Consider the following 21,120-nt stretch of genomic DNA (forward strand, 5'->3'; position numbering starts at 1 on the left):
TTCCTGTCTCCATCAAATGACAGTACAGTTGTGTGGGACTGCTCCTTTTGGCAGCAGTTTTGTGATCACACATCATAAAGTGAATCTCAAATCGAGGGAGCTAGGTTGAGGCGTTTAAATGCTCTGCTGTGAAATATGCATATCAACGGGTCCCACTTTGACAGGTCTGGTCTACCACATCCTCTGTGCACACGAGACTTTCTTATTGAAGAAAGTGACCTCACAAATGACCACGTTGTGTTACCGTCACCACGTACTGGATGTATCTCTTCAGCTCCTGCCCGCTGCACATGGACCAGTGGTAGCGGTGAAAAGCTGCCTGCACCAGAGGAGCCATCACACTCCCCATCGCCGTCTCATCCCCGCAGCGGTTGCCTTGACCATCATGCTCCATGCCCAGCCTGCAGAGACACACCGACATCTGATCAGACAGGAGGACTCTTCAAGGTGTCGCCCTTACATGAGTCGCCCCCGAATACATCTTCACAGGTCATGCAGATGATGATTACATTTGCATGTTGTATGCATATTTTAAGAATTTGCTGAAGGTGTGCATTTATGTCAAGTGCTATACTGATACTGCCATGAGAGTGTGCATTTAACAGCCATTTGTATGCATCTGACCACCCAATAGACTCAATTGAAAACAGTATAGTGATGGAGCTGAGTGTGAAGTGCAGTGTAAACAATGATCAGTTATAATGAAGCCTTTTCAACAACATTCTGTTTCATTAGCTCCAAAGTCATCCATCAGTTTGACAACAAAAGCAGTTACTTTAACAGCCATTGACATTTTTTTTCAGGTGAAACTAATGTAGCACATATGAAAAACAAATAAAAAGCAAATGGCTACTTCAATGATTCAATGATCCAAGCAGCCACAAAGTGAATTCATCCCTTCACCGTTATGTTGCTCATCCAGATTGATGTCTCAGATTTGTTTGTTGTTTGTTGTGGTGAGATATTAGATGCGTGTCACAAAGCAGGAAATATTTCAAAAAGACAAATACTGTCAAGCTGCTTTGAATACCAGTAAAATGAGAATGGATCAAGGAGGCACAGGGGGAACCAGGGAGCCACTCGAGCCTGCTTTTATCTGGCCCTTTTCAGATCGAGGTTAAAATGACTTAGTCGAAATGTTTCATGATACTGTCATGATGTTCCAAAATAACAGATGATAAGGTTATTATATTTATTATCATTTCGTTTCATCCCTCATTTCTCTTTCAGGCAACCTTTCTTTTTCAGGTTTACTTATATACAACTTCAATATAAAGCATTTCACCAACCCATGATGAACCTATGACATATCAGTAGGTTTTGCAAACATGGAAAAAAATTATTTTCATTGCATTACTGCCTATGTTATTACACATTACTGTATTAAGTTATTGAAAACATTATTACTGTTTTCTTAAATACTTCCTAATTTTAAGATGTTAGGGAACTTGATACTTTTGTGGAATAAATGGCGAAGAATATTGGCTGTAGTGAATGAATATAATGTTTACACACATCTTTTTTTAGTAGCTGTAACACTGTACAACTGTTTCCCTGACATTCCTCCCAACACACAGACGAGTGTAATGCTTTGATATAGATGGTGTGGCTGGTGTGTCTAATGAGGCCAACAGGTCAAAGTTATAAGACGAATAAATGTGATGGTGCTTGAGAGGGGAACAAATGTGTTGTTCTTTCGTGAGGATGCAGGGTCTCAGGAGGTTTAAGCAAGAAGCAGACATCATTCAGAATGTTGGACAATTAATGCACCACATTTTCTGTGGAATGAAGAAGCGATGACCTTTTAACTTCAAGTCTTTTTTGTGCACGATATGGTGCTGCCTCCCTCTTTCATTTTTCAATGACTACCATTGGTTATCAGGTTGTATGTATACTTTTGACAGCATGTAATTTGTTTACTGTCTCTGACTGTGCTGCAGTGAAATGTACTGTATTGAACCATGTAAAGCTGCGGTTGGATCCTTCTCCGCCTGCCTGCTGCACTGTGGTCACAAAGCTGCGTGCATTTACTGAGGTCCCACTTAAACACAACGGCAGCATACAGCTTGGTGCCCGTGCAGCACAGAAGAGCTGATGCATTTCTGGAGTGAAATGAATGGATTGAGACCACAACTGGAGCAATAGGAGGTTGTTGAGTCGAGCAATCCTGTCCAGTAAAACCTTGGAGACAGAAGAATGACAAAATGCTAGTTTCGACACCACAGGGTTCAGTACTGTGACAACACAGTAGCCATACTTCAGGCCAGGTCTGTACTTCCTAGGGCTGAAGTCACTGGCAGAACATGACCATGAACGTTCCACGTCTTGAGATATCTCTGTTTATGTAATGCATTGCATTAATTGAATGGCCCATTCATCCCAACTCGTCCACCGACCCTCATATATCACGGATGTTTCTATTCTATTTTTCCTTTTATCTCCCTAATTGTGAACAGCAGCAGCACCACATTGTAATCTTCCCCAACCCAAGTCTGCAAGGCATAAACTCACAGATTTTCAATTAAAACTGACACTGAAACACGCATTGGTGAAAAGAATTAAGGTCTAAGAGAATTATTTTAATTAACTGCAGAACCAGTCAGTATCTGTGCATTATGGACTATTTTGCTTTCATCTTTGCTCCAGAATAAATAAGCAAATTCACTGGAGAAAGAAGAAACAATGGAACTGCCTGTGGTCTTTGTTCAAGCGTGTGCCATAACTGACATTTTTTTTTTTTCAATTAGAGTCCATAACTTCCGGACTATAAGCCGCTACCTTTTTCCCGTGGTCTGAATCCTGCTGCAGCAAGGTGCCAACCATATGGATTTTTACAGACTAGAGAGTGTCATGATGCCAAAATATTGAAACTTGGTCAAAACCTATGAACCACATCAAACTGATGAAACCGCTTTATTGACCTTAAAGCGCTCAAAATGTGCTGTTTTTGCCCGCGTGTTAACAGCTCCATCGACAGGGCTGATCTCCTGGAGGACTAGAGACGAGAAACAAGACCGGCTGTGGTGTTAAAAATTCGGATACGTGGGCGAAAACAGGGTGCGCTACTATTCCGGTGCACTGTACAGTCCGAATTTACAGTAGCAAGAGCCATATATGTGATGTATTTTTTTCCTTGGCCGCACATCCTGCTGCTCTAGAAAGGACAAGGAAGTAAAAAAGAGTCTGTTTCTGTTTGGCAACATGAAACTGCTTTAGTCACTCCGAAGACTGACCCGTCCATTTGAACTCCTTGGCTGGGTAAATGTCATGCATGTTCGCCTGCTCTGTAGCTGAATCCCAGAGGCATTCTTTATTCATGCGTGTTGGTCGTATCTGAGCTGAAAACCATAACATTACACAGGTCAATGAGACAGTGGCTGCTACAGCTCACAATGCCCTGAGGGGTGGTCAGTCTCTGCCACAGTTTCTCTGCCAGGCGCTAAGTTCCAGCCTTAGAAGTAGAGGCCTTGACGTAAAACATACGGTACATGACTTCCTTGTTGTGAATACAGTGAACTGCATCATCCATCGATCCTCCTTTGATAGACGCCTCTTCCTGACAGCAGCGAGCAAGACTTTCAAATGAATGTCCTATAGGTTCCTTCATGCTCAACTATAACAGATAAGTGAGAACTAAAACATCCTTGCATATGCCACCTATTTGGGCTGGACCACTCGTTGCCACAGCAGATGCTGAGTTGCTCAACATGCTTGTGCTACCTGCTCTTCCTACTCTTACCTCAAACAACCCACAGGAGAAATCCGACATAAAAAGCAACAAATTAAGTAGATTAATGAAGCAAAGACCTCAACAATTGCCTCTTGTGTCAGGCTTGAAATACAATAGATCTTCAGCAGCAACAAAGTCTTGGCAAACAACAACAGATGGTTGATGCTTTGCTTTGATGCATCATTACAGCAGGAGGCTGCAGAGGGTTTAACCAATCTCACCACGCAGCGTCAGTCATTATGTCCTGTGTTCCGTCTCTTCCGCTATGAGAAGCCACAAAGTCCTGAAACAACATTCAAAGCCTTTCAATCCTCCTGGCTCCACAAAACAGCTTGATTTGGGTGTGATTTTTTGTGGACGATTCTTGTGAAATCACATCTGTGAACTGATTTTATTGATGTCCGGCATCAACAAATCTGATGGATAAGAACATGAATGTCCAGACTGTATCATCAATGTGACAGGTGAAAAACACAGAGCAATGAATTCAGTGTTCAGGGTACTTTAATCTGTTTGATGTAAGAAATGATTATGGAATAAAAAAAAAAAATGAATAAATGAATGGACATTTACTGTAGTCAGGATGAGTTGATCTATATTGTATTTATGTCCAACTGAAAACCCCCTTTCAGTCACTTCGACAAGTTGCACAAAACTCAAAATCATTAATACCAAAATTGCACATTATTAGCGGGATTATTTGAACCAGCCTACCCAAATTTTCAAGAAGATTCATGGCAATAAAGCCCCCCAAAAAAGGCACCTATCCATGCTTTCCTAGTTCAGTCACGTCAAAGCATTTGATCCCTGTTCTTTAAAAAAAAAAACATTATTCTAGAGCAAAACTGCATCCTCAATTTTGAGTCCTAAAGTCAATCAGGGATTACGAAGAGAAGATCTACTGGATTAGGCAGATTGAAAAGGTGCCTGCTACAAGATGAAATTAATTCTGGTTTGACAGTTTGTCATTTCCTAAAAAAAGATTTAACGCCGTTTCTGATCCCAAAAACATCTTGAGGTTCGTAGGTGAAAAGTTTACCAGTCAGTGAAGTGAAACAGGGAGATTACTGGCGTAACAGCTCCCTGAAGAAGAGCTGGCCACACTTCCACCGTGTGCTCAGTATGGTAATCTCTTGGCTTCACTAACAAGGATGGAAGGCTCAAAGCAAAGGGGCCAAGTGAGAGGAGCAATTATTTGACTCCCTCTAAACAGGATTCATACAGAAGAACAACATTCACGCAGGCACTCACGCCTACAGACCATAGAGAATCATCAATTCACCCCTCTTTTGGACTGCGGAACGGAGTCAGTCTGCCTGCAATGCAATCATACCTATATCCCTCTTGATGCAAGGCTTTTATAACATTCACTGTCAAAACAGCTTCATATGTTGCAGTACTTTATGGGACTAGTGTAATTGGTGGATGTGGACTGCGAGCCATCAGCAAACAAGATTGTGAAAATACCTGACTGGCTTTTAAAAATATAAAAAAAAACAGTGTAACAATAACAAGAGAACAGTTGGACAGTCAGTCAGTGAAAAGTGAAGTGGTAACAGAACATTTCCATGGTAAAAAATTACATGTTAACTTCATTTGCATTTTTTTTTAAAGAGCAATGTAAATAATAGGTCATACACAGGTGGACACCGACACAAAAACAAAACAGCATGGAGCGTAGATTTTTTTTTCCTTATCGTAGCTGTACAGCTTACAGAAGAAACTTAGCAACAATTTTTGATATTACAGTTTCTGTCTGTCCCAGTGGGAATGTAGATGACCCCTGACTTGGATCAGAACCTGCTCCATCCTGGCTGAAGGACACCACAACAAAGCAGCATGGTCTGAGTGAATGACAATAGTTATCGAGACTCAGATGTCCATCTGTTCAGACTTGAGACACAGTCACCTGACTTGGATCAGATCAGCGATCAACATGTGATTTAAGTAGGGCTGGGCTCCAGCACTGTGAAATTGGGGGTGACACCAATGTGTCGTGGACTATCTAGTCTGCTCATTGATGGTGCTCACCGAGTACTGTGTTAAAATTTGTTTTCTCACTATGCTTACTGATATTTAATCCATTTCTAACACGTATGTGTAAAGTTCTGGAACCTATATGGTGATTCTGGATGTCTTTTTGAAAGAGATAGGAAGTGACATCGATGGTAGTGTAGCTATGCCTGATGAAGCTGCACAAATGGATTCACGTCTTGTCAATGCCATTTTGTTCATTTCACACACATCTCTTCATGTATAGCCTACACAGTCTGAATTCATCCTGAAGTCTTGACATTGAACATCATGCTGTCTGCATGCACCAATATATTCTAATGAATTTGAACCTCCAATGTACTTAACAGAAGCAACATATACTCGTGTGCATGCCAAAATTTAAATACTAATGATCATATGATTCATTTACTGTTATTTAGGCTGATTGAAAATAAATTGCTTCTTCCACCAACTATAACTGAAATCCTTAAAAGTTGAAAAAATATACATATATGCTCAATTGAAGATATATATACCTGACTTTCAGCCAGAGCTGCGCAGCAAGTCGGCCTCCTCCAGTCACATCTACCCTCTTCATTCCCCCTTTATCACATCCATGAACTCCAATAGTTGTATTCCCTTGCTCATTTTCTCCAGTAGCAAAACTGAAGCAAAAATGTTCGCGTGAATTATTCATGCTTTTCCGCCTCAGTACCAATACCCAGTGCTTACTTGGAAGAAATCTAGGAAAAAAATCTGCTCCCATCAGGTTGTGAAAAGACTTTCAAGTAGGAAGCAGGTTGTACCTTACACTTCTTAGAACTTTTTTACAGCTCAATTGTAAGGGATACAGGATTGGTTATGACAAGGCTTGCTGTGTGCACACAGTCAGGAAGCCCTCTATTAATGGCATATAAAAGTTTGAGAAAGGTTGATATTCCAATCACAAGAAGGTGATGCACTATACGTGGAGCAGAGGAAGTCCAAAAACATCTACCTCATGTCATGTCAGCAAACTGTTTAAAAGAGATGAGTTTGAGGGTGGAGTACTGGTTCATATCCCATCTGACGCCAATGCTTAAAACTGTGGTGCTAATTTTCAAGTGACTGCTCATGACATAAGGGGACGCTTTTCAGGGGCTGCCATACCGAGTCAGCCACCTCCACCAATGCTGACACCAACCCACCTTGTTTGGAGACCAGCTTGGGAGGTCGACACAAGGAGAGGAGAGGAGAGGAGAGGAAGGGTCAGACCTGCTGTGAAAACCACTGATGCAAAATACCGGAAGACAAAGAAGAAGGAACGCCAGAGATGCTTCCCAAATTTGTCTCCTCCGCTCCCCATTCATCGAACATTTTGAATTCAAAACAACCACTTTTGTATTTCACTGTCTTGTAGAAAGTGAGTTCTGCTGGCACATTGTAAGTGTAAAAAATACTGAAGAAAATTAGGAGCCCTGGCAGAAAGAGCTCATGCTGCTTAATAGCTCTGCCATTTTAGAAAATTGTAGACATACTTAAAAATACAATATTAAAATCAGAGGGAACAAAATGAGAGAAATCACCTGCAGTATTACATTTCTCAGATTCATTTATGAAATGAATTGCCTCATCTACTTCATGAATTCTGTCAATTGTTGGCCAGAAGTTTAAACACAGAAGGGAAATAATGAGCAACATTGTTTGGCTGAATAACAAACAAATGTATATCAAATCTATTTGGAAAAATTTCGGACTGAATTTCTTTGTATTTGCTGTTGCATGTATATTGCTGCGGCCAAATCAGCTGCAGAAACTTCCTGTATACGCCTCTTCATTCGCCAGTGACTTCGTAACGCTTGTCGAGTGTTGGACATTCTGCAAGTAGACATTATAGATAAGCAGCTCTAAATAATACAGATTATGATGGGATTTCAGATTGCACCAAGAACACTCTTGGGTTTGACCTAATTAGCTCCAGCGTTGAACATCGGCAAAGCGATCAGCAGCGCTCAGTGCAGCACTCATTATGAAACTCTGTGTTCAGAGATGAAGGTTTAAATTCATTCCCGGTAGTTCTGAAGTTCCACCACCGTGACTACAGCCGAGAGGCCTCCAATTAGGTGCCCCAAGAATAGTGAGCTGAGAAGCTTGTGGAAGTCACAGGGCCTGAAGTAGGAGGTCCTCTTTCTCGGAAACAAAGGACGATCATGACTCTCAGACTGACAATGTTCAGCTTTAACTGCTGTCTGTCGGTCATGCAACATCAAATATATTAAAGAAGAAAAACTTGCCACTACTTGCGGATGGATAACTGTTGGTGCATTTGTGAAGTAGCTTCAAAGGCTGAGGGTTCGTAGCGACACTCTCTTTGAGGGCCCAGTCCAACCTCACAAAAAAAAATAATTTTGCCAGCAGGGTGATTCGCTAACATGCACACGCCATTTTTTATTTGGAATTGAAACAACGTTAAATGTATTCCACTGTAGAAGAGTTTGAAACTCAATAAAGTCCATATGCAACACAGAACCAAGAGTGTTAAAGACACTAAAGGTGAGTGGGTTTTTCTGCACCGTGGAGCAAGTTCTTCACTCCACACCTAAAACAGGACGCAGGCGGAGCTGATCTTCTCTGGTTCAGTGTATCTCAAAGTCATGAGAGACCTTTCAGTCAGAGACGGAGGGCCACGGCCCAGGAGAGCTGGGCTGGAACGTGAAGCTGCTTTCAAGTGGAAGACGTGAGAATCAGTTGGAGCCGTTTTGAGTCCACTGCATATCATTAAAGCAGCTCAGCTAGCCAACATTCACCTTCCATCTCACCTACACTCTCAAGAGACTTGGAGCGCAAAACCCGACTTTTTCAACTTTCAAACCTAAGATGTACTAAAATGACTTTAATAACTGGCTTATGCACACCATATTCACAAATTGTAAGCGACAGCAAAACTGTTTATTCTTCATACAGTATATCGTGTTTGTGTCTGCGCGGTATGTCAATGTTTTGTTTGGTCTCTGATTATGGTTTGTGCAATTTAGTATTCATTGTTTTGAGAACATGTCTTTATTTGTTTAGTACATCAGAGCGTTGTTTGCTGAGTGTCTGTTGGAAGACACATTCATGTTTATACATTTATTATACATTTATTTACATTTATTTGTCATTTATTTACATTTATTTACATTTGACTGTGTAATTTATTTTACCTTTCAGTTTCACATCATGTATCTCAGGGCTGTGCACCCATTTAAAAAAGCATCTCAGCAAAAGTTGAACTGCTGTTCAAACAGAAAACAGCAAACTTTAAGGTATCGATCACACCCCACTGCCGTCTCTGGTTTAGTCAATAATCTGAGATATATTCTCAGCAGTTTGGACTGGTTGTTTATTGTTTTTCTCCCAGAAGCTTATTGGGCAGACGCAGGAGACAACCAGTGTTTTGTTGTCCAGGGAGCTCTCCTTCACCAAGTGAGAATACAAACTTCCCTTGAGTCTGTTTTGCTAACCGTATGAACATACATATATTCACATTACTGATAAGACAGACACTTAATGGCTGTCTGAGAGTATATACAATATGTTCAAGAGCTTTGTGAGTGTTATTTCTGCAAAGGTTTTTTACATAGATTTGGGCGCCCATGTTTTAAATACAGTTTTCACACTCTCTTGGATACTTCTCCAGCACCAGTAGCTTTCTACAGTCACTCCCAAAACCAAACATTTAAACACTTTGGAAAGTCTGACCCACAATTGCTCTCAAATAATATTCCTGTAATATTACACACTGTTGAAAAAGCTTCTGGGTATGAAAGAACAGAATCTAACACAGTGTTTTTCAACCTAGTGTGCCGTGGGAAATGATCCAGTTTCACCTAATATAGAGGTGGGTGCTGTGATAACATTAAATCATGAACTATTTGAACGTGTTGATGATCTACTATCGTGAGGAGATTACGTGGATTCGGTCACATTCTTTACATACACTATAGATCTATACTGATGTGTTGACTCCTCCCTAACTTTTGCAGCGGAGCTCTGCATGGTGCTCCTCTTCCCACAGACATTCACAGTGAAGAAGCCGGTCAAATGTGCAACTTCAAGTTAAACCGGATGCGCCTCTAACTTGACCGCACACTTTCACGACAGAACGATGGAGTGATCCTTGCCGGGCCCACGGTGTCATCGACTGACAGAGCTAATGGCTAACATGACGTCTCACTTCTAAACTTCATAGACACTTTAGACCACCATAGTTTGCTTGGTGGTTTACAACTCGGCTCCAAAGTAAATGCAGAACCAAATAAATGCACTGCAAAATGTGTAGCGATAAAGAGTAATTGTTGTTATGAAGCAGAAGCCATGAATGTTCAAGGTTTGTCTGGTCATTCCCCAAACTATAATTAAACCATGCAAAAGAGTTTACATGATAACCATAAGAGCTATTTAAAATAAATAGCTCACGATATGTATTTTTGCTATATTGCCCACCCTTTCTGGAGACATTTTTATACAAATACATTTTCTGCCTTTTGTTTCTGTAAAATAGCCGCGAAAATAGTGTCAGTAGCTACAACTGTTTACAAATTAAAAGGGATTTTCTGCAGGACTTTCGACTAAGTACAACTGCGCAGTGGCCAAGGTTCCTTTGGTGGTGCGCCTCGAGACTTTGTCAATGAGCGAATTGTGCCTTGGCTTAAAAAAGCACTGCTCTAACGCTTTTCAAAACTGTCTCCCCAATACATCCTACAACCCTACTATGGGCTAACAGCCTGTCAACTATGAAACTAGTAATGACAACTGTACTACCTCCTATTTGTCACCTGGATTCTCCCACAAAGATCACAATCACACAAGACGATCCTACAGGCCAAACCAACCTGATGGTAGCCATCCAACAGTACGAGCCAGAGACGAAACTCTGAATGCTTAGCAAGAGGCTCTATACTTACTTTAGTTTTAAAAAGGGATTCTCATGAATGCTCTCATAGGCAAGACATTCTCATATGGGCCTGCATTTGTGTTGCCCAATTTGGACTCCAGTATGAAAGCGATGCACAGATTTTAGAGTTTATTTTGAGTTTATTTGCAGCTTATGACAAAGGCCTTAAAGAATGCAACCAGCTGAAAATGATCTTTTGATGGTGTTTCCGAAGGTCAATAGTCTCCCCAAAATAAAACTTTTTTTTCTCTTCCCACTATAATGCTCCAACAAGACTGACTGTCAGTTGTGTTTGGGTGCCACTATATGGATGGATAGCAGGCTGCTGAGAAACTACACAGCAGATCTAAATATGAAACCCCACTGTTCATATCAAGGCAGATACCGCTACAAAGTAATTCAGCACATTGTTGGGTATTGTTTCTGGACATCTGAGTTCAGCCAAATGCTCACAGATATTATCTCTCATTACATCTAACTTTCATCAACAGAAGTGATGCTGCGTTAAGTTAACAGCAGCCGGTTTTCACTCAACTTCTACTAAAGTTCCAAGTATACATTTGTACAAAAGAAAAACCAGCTAAAAAATGTTTTTTTTTGTTGCATTCTCACAGGTGTTCACATCAATTCAAGCTTCATACCTATGATTCACTTTAAATGCAGTGGCTGCAAGGTTGTATTTTTCAGGCTCTGACATGCTCTGTGACAAACTAGCAAATTATATCCATTGCTCACTGAATTCAGTGTAGCTGTGATGGTGACAGATGGAAAGACAAAACTCACAAAAGCCTGAAAGTTCTTTTTTTTTAAAGTTTGTCGCTGCCTTTCCAGAGTGCTGCTCTCATCCATCACCGCAGCATGAATAACAGGATTTTCACTCTGGGGATGAATCAAAGAAAGATTCCAGAGGCCCATGTTTCTACAGTAGCTTTTCCAGCAATATCACAATGGAGGCACTGATTTAGTGACATTTCAGTGCAAAGTGAAGAAGTACCAATCGTACCATGACCATTATCAAATTGAAGGGGAGGGAAGATTACAAAAGAGAGTATCAAATACATACATCATCTCACGTCACCATCCGGCTCTCAAGGTAACAGTACTCATGTCTACTACACTGTGGTTACCTGGTTCACTGAAATGAAGTATTACCATGTCAATTTTTGTACACTACTTAAATTATTAATATATACATATACTACAGTTTTGTATTAATGCATCCATAAAGTAAGCTAATACCAATGGTGTTCATCGGTGTTCTACTGTGGTACCTGTTTTCTTCTACAGTATATACTTTTTATGCTTTTTATTCAGATTCTAAGTCACGTCCAAATCATTCTCAACTAAGTAACTAAAGTAATTCATAAAAGTAACCTTTCAAATAAACATTTTTATGCTTGCAAATCCGAATTTGCCTCTGCGGACACACTGAGGGAGGCAGTTGGCGAAAACATCAGGATTATATAGATATATATAAATTAATATGTGTTGTACTGTAGGAAGCCATATGACATGTGTCATCATGAAAATAACTGCCACTGTTTCTTTTGGTCTGGACCCAAAGCTCACCAGTGCCTTTTGACTCAGCTCTTCTCTTCTCTGACAGAGTTCACGAGACATCACCTAATGTACCTTCGATACATTTAAGACAAGCAGCCGTACAGTAAATGTACTTAGTGCACACAATTCCCATGTTTGTTCTACACAGGAAGGACTTGGTCTCACCTCGCTCCCTGTAGAAGATGTCGAGGTTGATGACACATTACAGAACAGAACAAGAGAACGAAGCTTGACCTACACGTGTCCCGTCTCGTGAGCCACAACAAAGGCGGATGAGAAGCCATCTTCATGGTTGAGGGTGCAACTCCTGACTGGATGACACATGCCTGTTACTGGAGCGTATCCTGTGAGAGAGAGGAGGAAGACAACGGCTCAGAAAATGACCCATGAAACCTCCACTAAACTCTGGTTTGTCATCAGCTACTGAGTCACAGTGAAGTTGCCATAGTGACAGCATAGATTGAAAAAAATGTGTGCTGATCCCTCTCTGAAGGTGAGTAGCCTCCTCAGTGTAACAGCAAAGAGACGCCAAGCATCAGGCAAGAAGACTGTGGTATCGGTGTGGTAGTCACTTTAAATTTCTACCTTCATATTAAGAGTGGTACAGTGTTGCACCGGTGTTGCATTGAGGAGAATTTACAAAACATGTGTCTGCAACTTCCCAGAGAGGTTTGAATAAGTCCCTCAGGAAAAAAAAGTTCTTATGCGATAATGTTCATTGCAAGAATGCAAGGTTAGTAAACTCTCTAAATAACTTTTTTTCAATTAAGTCCCACCCCTAAAGAAAACACAGTATATCACACCTGCATGCTGCATTTTCAGTTCTCTTACTGTTTCCTGTAAATGCAAAGAATCTCAATTCAGCCTCATCCTAGTGGAGTCAAAGCATCTTCCTGAAAAGCTACAGTTTCTATAAGAACAAACTCACGACAACTATTCACTGCCTTGACATGCCCACCACATAATGGTGGTCACATGACTCAATGAAAGTTTTCGCTAAGACATGCACTTGACAGCTCAAGTGTCTGGAAAAATCAGGATTTAATTCCCCGGTGAATTGACCTTTCAGTTGGTCTGAAGCTGCCGCTGCTTCCACGAGTCACATACTAGAATGAATGATCAACCCCGCGAGCACTGCATGAAGCCTCGGATGGAGGGAGGGAAGGAAGGAAGAGAGCCTTTGTCAGCTTGAGGCTCAATAATTATGATGATGGTGGCATGTCGCCTTCCTGCGGGACTATAGCACAGTAATTACATTCACTTTGTCAGGGACTGAAAGCTGATGTATTTGAAAGCAGTACTGCCAAAAAAATAACAACACCCAACTTTGTGTCCATCATGAAAGGACCCACACACAACATCAAAGAAGTCATTTCGATTAGACTACAGAGAGAAACCTGGCGTAGAAAGAGTGTATATGCAGTGTGACAGAAAAGATGGAGGTCACGTTGCTTCCATTAGATTAGAAGCCAGTTGAAAAAGAGCTTTCCTTTACTGCATGTACTGTTCATGCTGGGTGTGCTACCTGAACATAGTAAATATATTTATGGCTTGCTTTTGGATCTGGGGGTCGCATTCCACTTACTTGAGGTTATCAAGTAAGTGGGATTGAGTGTGTGTGTTTGTAAGCATATCCAGTGAGGTCCAATTCTGGGTTAAACAGCTCCTTGTGGGGCCCTTAAGCCTTTTTTGTGGGCCCTTTGGCCAGACTCCACAAGTTTAAGCCTCAATATGAGTATCCAAAATATCATTATAATTGGGTGTCAGTTTGGTTCAGAGTCCTAGTTAAGGTTAGTCATTTGTTTTGGATGGTTAAGTTTAACGTGAGAGGCTGGGGAAAGGGTTATGACAATGAGTGGACCCCACAATGATGGTGTGACAAACCTGCGTCTGTGGATGTGGGAGTGTGGGCTTGTTCATACTGCCTCATGGGGACCAATTCCTGACAACACACTATCCTCGTGGGGACGTTATGTGCTTGTGGGGACCTTTTGCCGGTCCCCACATGTCCAAACCTCAATTTAAGGATGAAAACTTCCAAATAACTGGGTCATTGGGCCATGTGTTTTGGATGGTTGGCTTCAGGGTGAGAGGCTGGGGAAAGGGTTATGTCAATGAGAAACCTTGCAATGTCACCACGGGGATAGCAATACAAACATGTGTGTGTGTGTGTGTGTGTGTGTGTGTGTGTGCAGTCCAAGTAGATGTGCTTTGACAATATTAAGTCAGGCGTTAGAATGGGTTCCCAAATCCATCCGTCAAAAATATGTAAAATAATAATCTACTTCTGAATTCTAATACAACAGGAGTGTCAAGATTCGTCCTTAATATGTTCTAGCGGGTCATTTGTATTAGACAGTTTGCCATTCCTTCACAAGCTAATGCTAGCTTGTAACTGCTAATAACGTGTAGCGTAATGTGCAAATAAGACACAGAATTACGGTTCAACATCTACAGGTTTCTTCTGGACCAATGTCTTTACCAACTCGCTTGGTACCTGTCCTTCTTCCCTCCAAGAGTTCTCAGCTGTCTCTTCATTCTGACAGCAACCTGCTACTACAACATAAGATTACAACTCAAGACCTGAAGATTAGCAAGCATTTTTACATTCCTGAACAGTCCATGCGATCTAAAAGACATCAATGCACCCAATTTCAGTGTCGTGGTTCAGTTCTAGGAGCTCACCAAGTTGCTCCCCAAAACAGGGAGAGACCGGACAATGTGATTTCAAAAAACACCACACAGAAGAAGTTTGGATATAAAGTTAGGGAGGTGGTGCGGTTTGGACACGTGTTGGACCAAAGCTCAGGAGTTGTGGTGAGAGAGGACATGAAGACGACTGGGGGAGCTAAGAAGACAGCCAAGATAAGAAATGTTGAGAAACAAACCATTATTTTCAATATATTGGTCCTCAGATGCTAAACTGCTCTCCTCCTTATATAAACAAATGATGTCATTTGAAGAAGAAGGCGATATGTCTTTGCACAAATACCAAGAAATACACTCCTTATCTCCCCAGGAGATCGAGTTCCAGCATCATCAGCACTTTGCTGTCGTGCCGTGTTCCATGGAGATGTTCTATGATTTAGTTAGACCATCAGGTATTTCAGCTATATTTCTCCCTTAATTTCCAACTCACTGGCCACCGGATAAATCTGGTCAATGGCTTTGTTTATTCCAGAGGACAAAAATCATTCCATTTCAAACCATGTCACACACAGACTGAGAGGCTTAATGGCAGATTCCTTACACAAAATCTGCCGGGCTTTTGACAATCAAACGTCTGGTCTGAACAGATGAGTGTTCATATCATGTTTTCCCCCGACAACACTGAAGTAGTTCAGCCCATGACCTGCAGAGTCTTGGTGGGGGGAGCCATTAAGCCGATCATGTCACACTGATGTCATAAGAGAAACTCTGCGGTCACTAGAGAGCACCCTCAGAAACAATAATAATATTTATGCATGAGGTGCTAAACTCATGAAACACTTCAGATTACAATAAAAAAAAGTGCGGTTAAAAGCACAGAGCAGATTAAATGTTAAAGTCTGAGGGGTGAAGGTGGAGTCGATCTGAAGACGTGATGCCACAGCACTGTCTTATAGTTCATACAGGCTGCAAGGGGAGAGCCAACAAATTGACATTTAACACAAGTCAGTAACATCTCAAAAGCCATTTTGTTAACATTCCTGTGATGAACAGGAAAAGAAGGGCTTGATGTCGACGCTATCATTAGCCCATCGGCCCGTGGCGGCTCAGTGCTCCCTGTTATCACTGCCTGATCTGGTCCACCTGCCTGATGTAGTGCTGGAACCGGAAATTGCGCATGTTTTACCAACTGACGTTTATTGGTAAGCGCATGCGTACATGGTTATATCACACAAAGGCGATGGAGTTTTTTACGTACTAAAATAGTTTGGTTTTTTTTACTTCGAAATTGTATGTTTTTTAATCTGATATTGTATTTTCTTTTAAATCCAACAACATAAACAAACTCAAGCACCGCACCACGGTAGACATAAACCTCGCAGAAGTACTCACTCCTGCTCCTGTTCAATCTAAGTTTCTATAGGTGTTGGCACAGTGGAACATTCCAAACTAAAACAGTGGGTTCAAACACAATTACCCAACCCTGTGAGGTGCACGTGATCCAATTGTATTCTAAGTACCGGTAAGGTTGGAACTCACAAACTGGTAAGATGGACCAAAGTCAGTCTTCTACGTTGCAACGTCAAGATAAAAGGAGGGACAAACCTTATAGCATCCATGAGCCGCTGGGTCTGTCCTTTGAAGCATGGCATGTCACTTGGGATATACGTACTGTATACAATGACCATACGTTTCACACGCAGTGCATATCTGTTTTGTTTTTTTTTAATATAGCAATAAAAGCACAACAATGATGTTCTTGCTAGACCGTGATCATCACTGAAATCTTATACTGATCTGGCATGGAACATACAGACCTCTCCACACTCAACATATGTGTGTTGTCTTCCTCCAGGGAAATTGGATTTCATCAGCAGTCACATGCATTTGACATGCCGTCGTATTGAAAACCAGAGGCATCCAAAGACGAACGGTACACACTTTGCGCAGCACCGAGGGGAAACACAAACATGGATACCAAGCTTTTGTCATGATAAAACCTGTGACTACTTTTAAAAGAAGCAAGCACTCATTTGCGTCATCGTAGAGAAAGAATGAGAGGAGGGAGGTAAAAATACTCTTGCAGCTTGCAGCTTACGATCTTTCTCAGTCCATGAAATCGGGGGATCGGAACAGCCAGTGACAGCTCAGCTGCAACATCCGTGTGACCTAATCACATGAGTGCGGCATGAAAACGCAAGAGAAACGATACAAGCTCAGGCCTTCTACATAGAAAAATGCATCTATGTTCCTACATAGACATCTGAAACGCTGAAGTCTTGTCCTGGATTTGCGTCAGAATGTGTCATGAAGCAGAGGATGCCAGTGAGGGCACACATAGACCCCTAGTGGTGCTCAAGCACATGCCCTTTTGCCCTCTGCAATGAACATTAACAACGCATGCCACCTAAAACACAACCACAAGACCAATGATATTCTGCACGTGGAGATGTGGAGATGTGATCTCATGGAATATGAAGAAACCACATGTCACTCCTGGGATGTTTACCACAAGTGCAAAGCCATTTCTTGCCTCAAGTAGCGCAGTATCTCATTATTATCCTTAGGAAAAGTGGCACAGCTGGAGCGGCAGTGAGCCTGTGCCACCTCCGCTTGCCAGGGGGCAAATTAGCTTTTTCTTCCTTACGTCTTTTTCTAGGCATCAACTTTAGGTAATGACACGTCTTTCCACGCCTCAACTGGTTGAAATGTAATCGATTCCCTGTCCGTGTTCATTTTTCATTAAAATCTGCTCATCCATTTTTATCATTATTATATAGCAACCCCATAAATGCTGTCCACATATGGCTCATTTGAATGACAGAAAACCTTCGATCCTGTTTATCTGAGAACGTGTTTCTCTTCCACGTAAAATGGAGAGTCCTCCAAGGAGGATGATCTGACACGTGTGGAGAACAAGCCACTGGGTAATAATCTCCCCGCTTCACTGTACAAAGAAGAAAGAACTAGGAAAGGATTAGCCTAATCCCAAACAAACAATCTTTCACTTCTGAGCTGCTTTTCAAACAAGAAAATAAATTCATGAATGAGAGCAACTTCTGCTGGTCTTTCATGACAGAACACTACACAGAATCACAGCACTGTTTGTATCTAAACAGATCACTCATTAAGGTGTGTCACATCTCATGGTCCAGAGAACAATTTTATTTTCAAGATGTCCTCTTGAAAAAAAAGACATGGGAATATTACTATTCAGTGAATGACTCACTGTTGATCACCAAGATAAAGATGTAGGGTGAGCTCTCCACGGTGAAAGGTCATCTCACCTCCGCCGGCGGATTCGTGACGGACTTACCCTGCATTCCAGTGGGGCCGAAACCTTGGCGAGTGAGGAAAATTGCGTGGTCGTGATGTTCGGCATGTTCTGTGTCGGCCTTCTGCTGCACAAACGCCCAGCGGCACACGTTCTCAAGGCTCCGTGATGGGTTTCCTCTTTCAATGAGGCTGATGGACTGATGGGAAACAGAGAGAGACAGTGCAGCTGACAGTGGGCACTTTCAACAAAAACTACATTGCTGGCAATGCAGTCATGGAGAGGGTTCGATTAGAAATGTTAGCACGATAACAGTTGGAACACTTTAGCCCTGGGTGACATCAGAAAATGTTCAATGACTGTAGAAGTGAAGACTCAACCACTTTCTCTTGCTGAGAGGTGACCACACAGTTGCATATTGATATTCCTCACCTTAGTCAATGAGAGCGTTTCCACCAGACAGTGCTGTTCCAATTTATAGCACAGCAAAACCTTCAGGTCCAAACTGATTGAAAAACTAAGTGGATCAGTCAATTTTCAAAATAGAGGTGAAAGACAATCTCACTTGATGTTTTTAGTGGAACTGAGGGGCACATAACGCTGCAGCGGGCAGCAATTCGCCGATGGTCCACAGAGTGAAGTGACTGATCAGCAGTACCACAGTGCTTCACAACAAAGCAGATGCTTTTCCCTTGCTGCCTGGCTCCTGACACAAAAACATTGCACCCTAGAACAAAACGTCTGATTGGTTGTTCGTGGCGTGTAAACTCAGGCCTTTGCTGCCTTCTTTTCTGGAAGAAACCTGAAATATTGTGCACTAAGTAAGTTGACATTTCAGTCTTTTCAAGCCTGAACTCAGGATTCAGCAGGTGCTTTTAAAAAGTCCACTACTTGCGGTCAATCTGTGGCTTTGGTGAAGGTTAGACACAGCTTAATAAAATGTTCTGTCAGATGAAGGTAGCCCCCCGCTGCGATGAGCATCATTTTAAAATCAGCAGAGACTTACCTTGGCGTACCCCAGCATGATCATCCTCACAAGGACCACGTTGATGTGGACCCCCAGTGATTCGTCGTGGTAAATCTCATTCACCTATGAAGCAGAAAGAACATTGGATCAATGAGGGACGTTACACGCTCTGCAGCGCCGATCACCTGCGTCATGCACATCGTAGTGTAGCCTGGTGAAAGACTGCAATCACGAGTCCTTGGCACGAGTGGACACCTATGCTCCACTTGGGAAGAATTATAAGATATGACTAGATTGACAGCCTTCATTTAGTGTTTTCTTCTGACTGAAGTGGACGGTGCACTGCATGGCTACACCTTCAATCTCAAGGACACATTGGTCGGTGGACATATGACACTGGGTTCGACCAGTGGTGTTGAACTTTGAGGGCCAGTCAAAATGAATGTTTATAGAGAAGAATATAATTGGGATTGTTTGTCAGGAAAAAGAAGTTGAAAAAAAATTCCTCGATCATTGTCCCTTTTAGTTATTGGCAGCAACTCAAGGCTTCTCTAAATTGCACGGCTCCACATCACTGACTCACAGCACGGGAGACAAGCTTCCATCTGCAATGCCATCTATCATCAAAGTCCCTTTATCCAGCATCAGTGTTTTAGGAATTTTCTAGATGAATTCCGGACATTGATAATCCCTACTTGCGAGGATGTCTACACAACACTAATCTTTGAAGGTTGCTGTATGGTATCAACATTATATATATTTTTTATTTTTTTATGTTTTATTACTTCAGGGACCATTTTTGGTGCTCGAGCCCGGGATTGACAGACCATTTATTTGAACTAAAAAGGTGGTTTCAAGTAACAATTGTCTTATCATTACATTTTCACAGCCTTTCCCTCCTCTTAATGAGTCACACTTCACTTCACACCAAAAGTGCACAGTGTAGGGTTCTCCCCAGTGCTTTAGCTGTGTAGTCCCCTTCTACACTGGGATTTATCCCCCTATGCTGGTATAAGACACGTAGCTTTATAGAGAAGTCCAGAGTTTTGTTTCTGTTGTCATGTAGTGAGACTTGCAATGTCACCGTCAGTGGAGCGGGGCTGTTGCCCTGAAGATCGCGGCAGATGTCCAGTCCAAACGTGAATCGCTATTGTCAAATTCAGCTATCAAACACAATTATTTTTTATTGTTCATCAGGTTGTGAGGTAGGAAAAAGTAGTTCCAAATTAAAGTGTAGTCATCTACAGTATCATCAATAGCTTTTACAGGCCACATAAAGTTACTTGCAGGGCTAGATTTTGCCCTTGGGCCAGGGGTTTGACACCTTAAAGCTCCAAATGTCATGTTCAGTTTCTCCTCATTTTGTTATTTCGTGTGTCATTTCCTTTTCCTTGTTTCTCCCCAGCTTCATAGCAGCGCAGCTGGTAGTAAAATTAACAGCGTAGTAGCATAGTGGTAAAAGTATGCGATGTCACTGACATATTTTCTGCTAATTGTACTGTGTAATGACGCTTTCTGAAATATAATAATAATAACAATAATAATAATAATAAATACTCAAGGTGAAATTTAGACCTGCAAGTCCATTCTACGGTATGATGAATGAGGAGATGACGTCACAAACCCCCCTCCGTCTGTTCAATTTGGTTTGAACTGCTTTCTGTCCCACAATTTTTTCCGCCTCTCTTCCAGGACTGGGGGTCTTTTTCCCGCCACAGACACACACACACGGTTGACAACCGGCGTCAGTTCGTCACATGTTTTCTCCCTGGTATGACACCCCATGTTCATCTCGACATCCTGAATGATTCGTATCTAGACCATGGACATTTTGCCATGCGCTTTCCATTCGTGAGAATGGTCTCTTGTTTTCCAGTGTGTCTGTGCCTGTGACCCTGGTTCCTCTTCCCCCCCAATCCTGTGGACTTGCTACGCGCTCACGGACGCTTGTTGACTCATTCGAATGATTTGGTTTTTGGCTTTTGGACTCCGTCGCCATCTGTTGTGTTTTTGTATTTTATTTTATTTTT

At 41.8% G+C, this 21,120-nt stretch overlaps 1 protein-coding gene across 2 annotated transcripts in view; it reads right to left on the reverse strand.

Moving 5' to 3' along the window:
- adamts3 (ADAM metallopeptidase with thrombospondin type 1 motif, 3) overlaps positions 1-21,120 on the reverse strand; it is a 129,250-nt gene that overhangs the window by 41,980 nt on the left and 66,150 nt on the right. For both annotated transcript variants that reach the window (XM_053871529.1, XM_053871527.1), the window contains exons 6-9: positions 19,130-19,213; positions 18,166-18,322; positions 12,439-12,544; positions 258-401 (exon numbers count right to left, since the gene is read on the reverse strand). In XM_053871529.1, coding sequence (XP_053727504.1) covers positions 258-401; positions 12,439-12,544; positions 18,166-18,322; positions 19,130-19,213 — 491 coding nt within the window. The remainder of the gene's footprint in view (positions 1-257; positions 402-12,438; positions 12,545-18,165; positions 18,323-19,129; positions 19,214-21,120) is intronic.

This window comes from Synchiropus splendidus, chromosome 7, assembly GCF_027744825.2.
Source record: "Synchiropus splendidus isolate RoL2022-P1 chromosome 7, RoL_Sspl_1.0, whole genome shotgun sequence".
NCBI lineage: Eukaryota > Metazoa > Chordata > Actinopteri > Syngnathiformes > Callionymidae > Synchiropus > Synchiropus splendidus.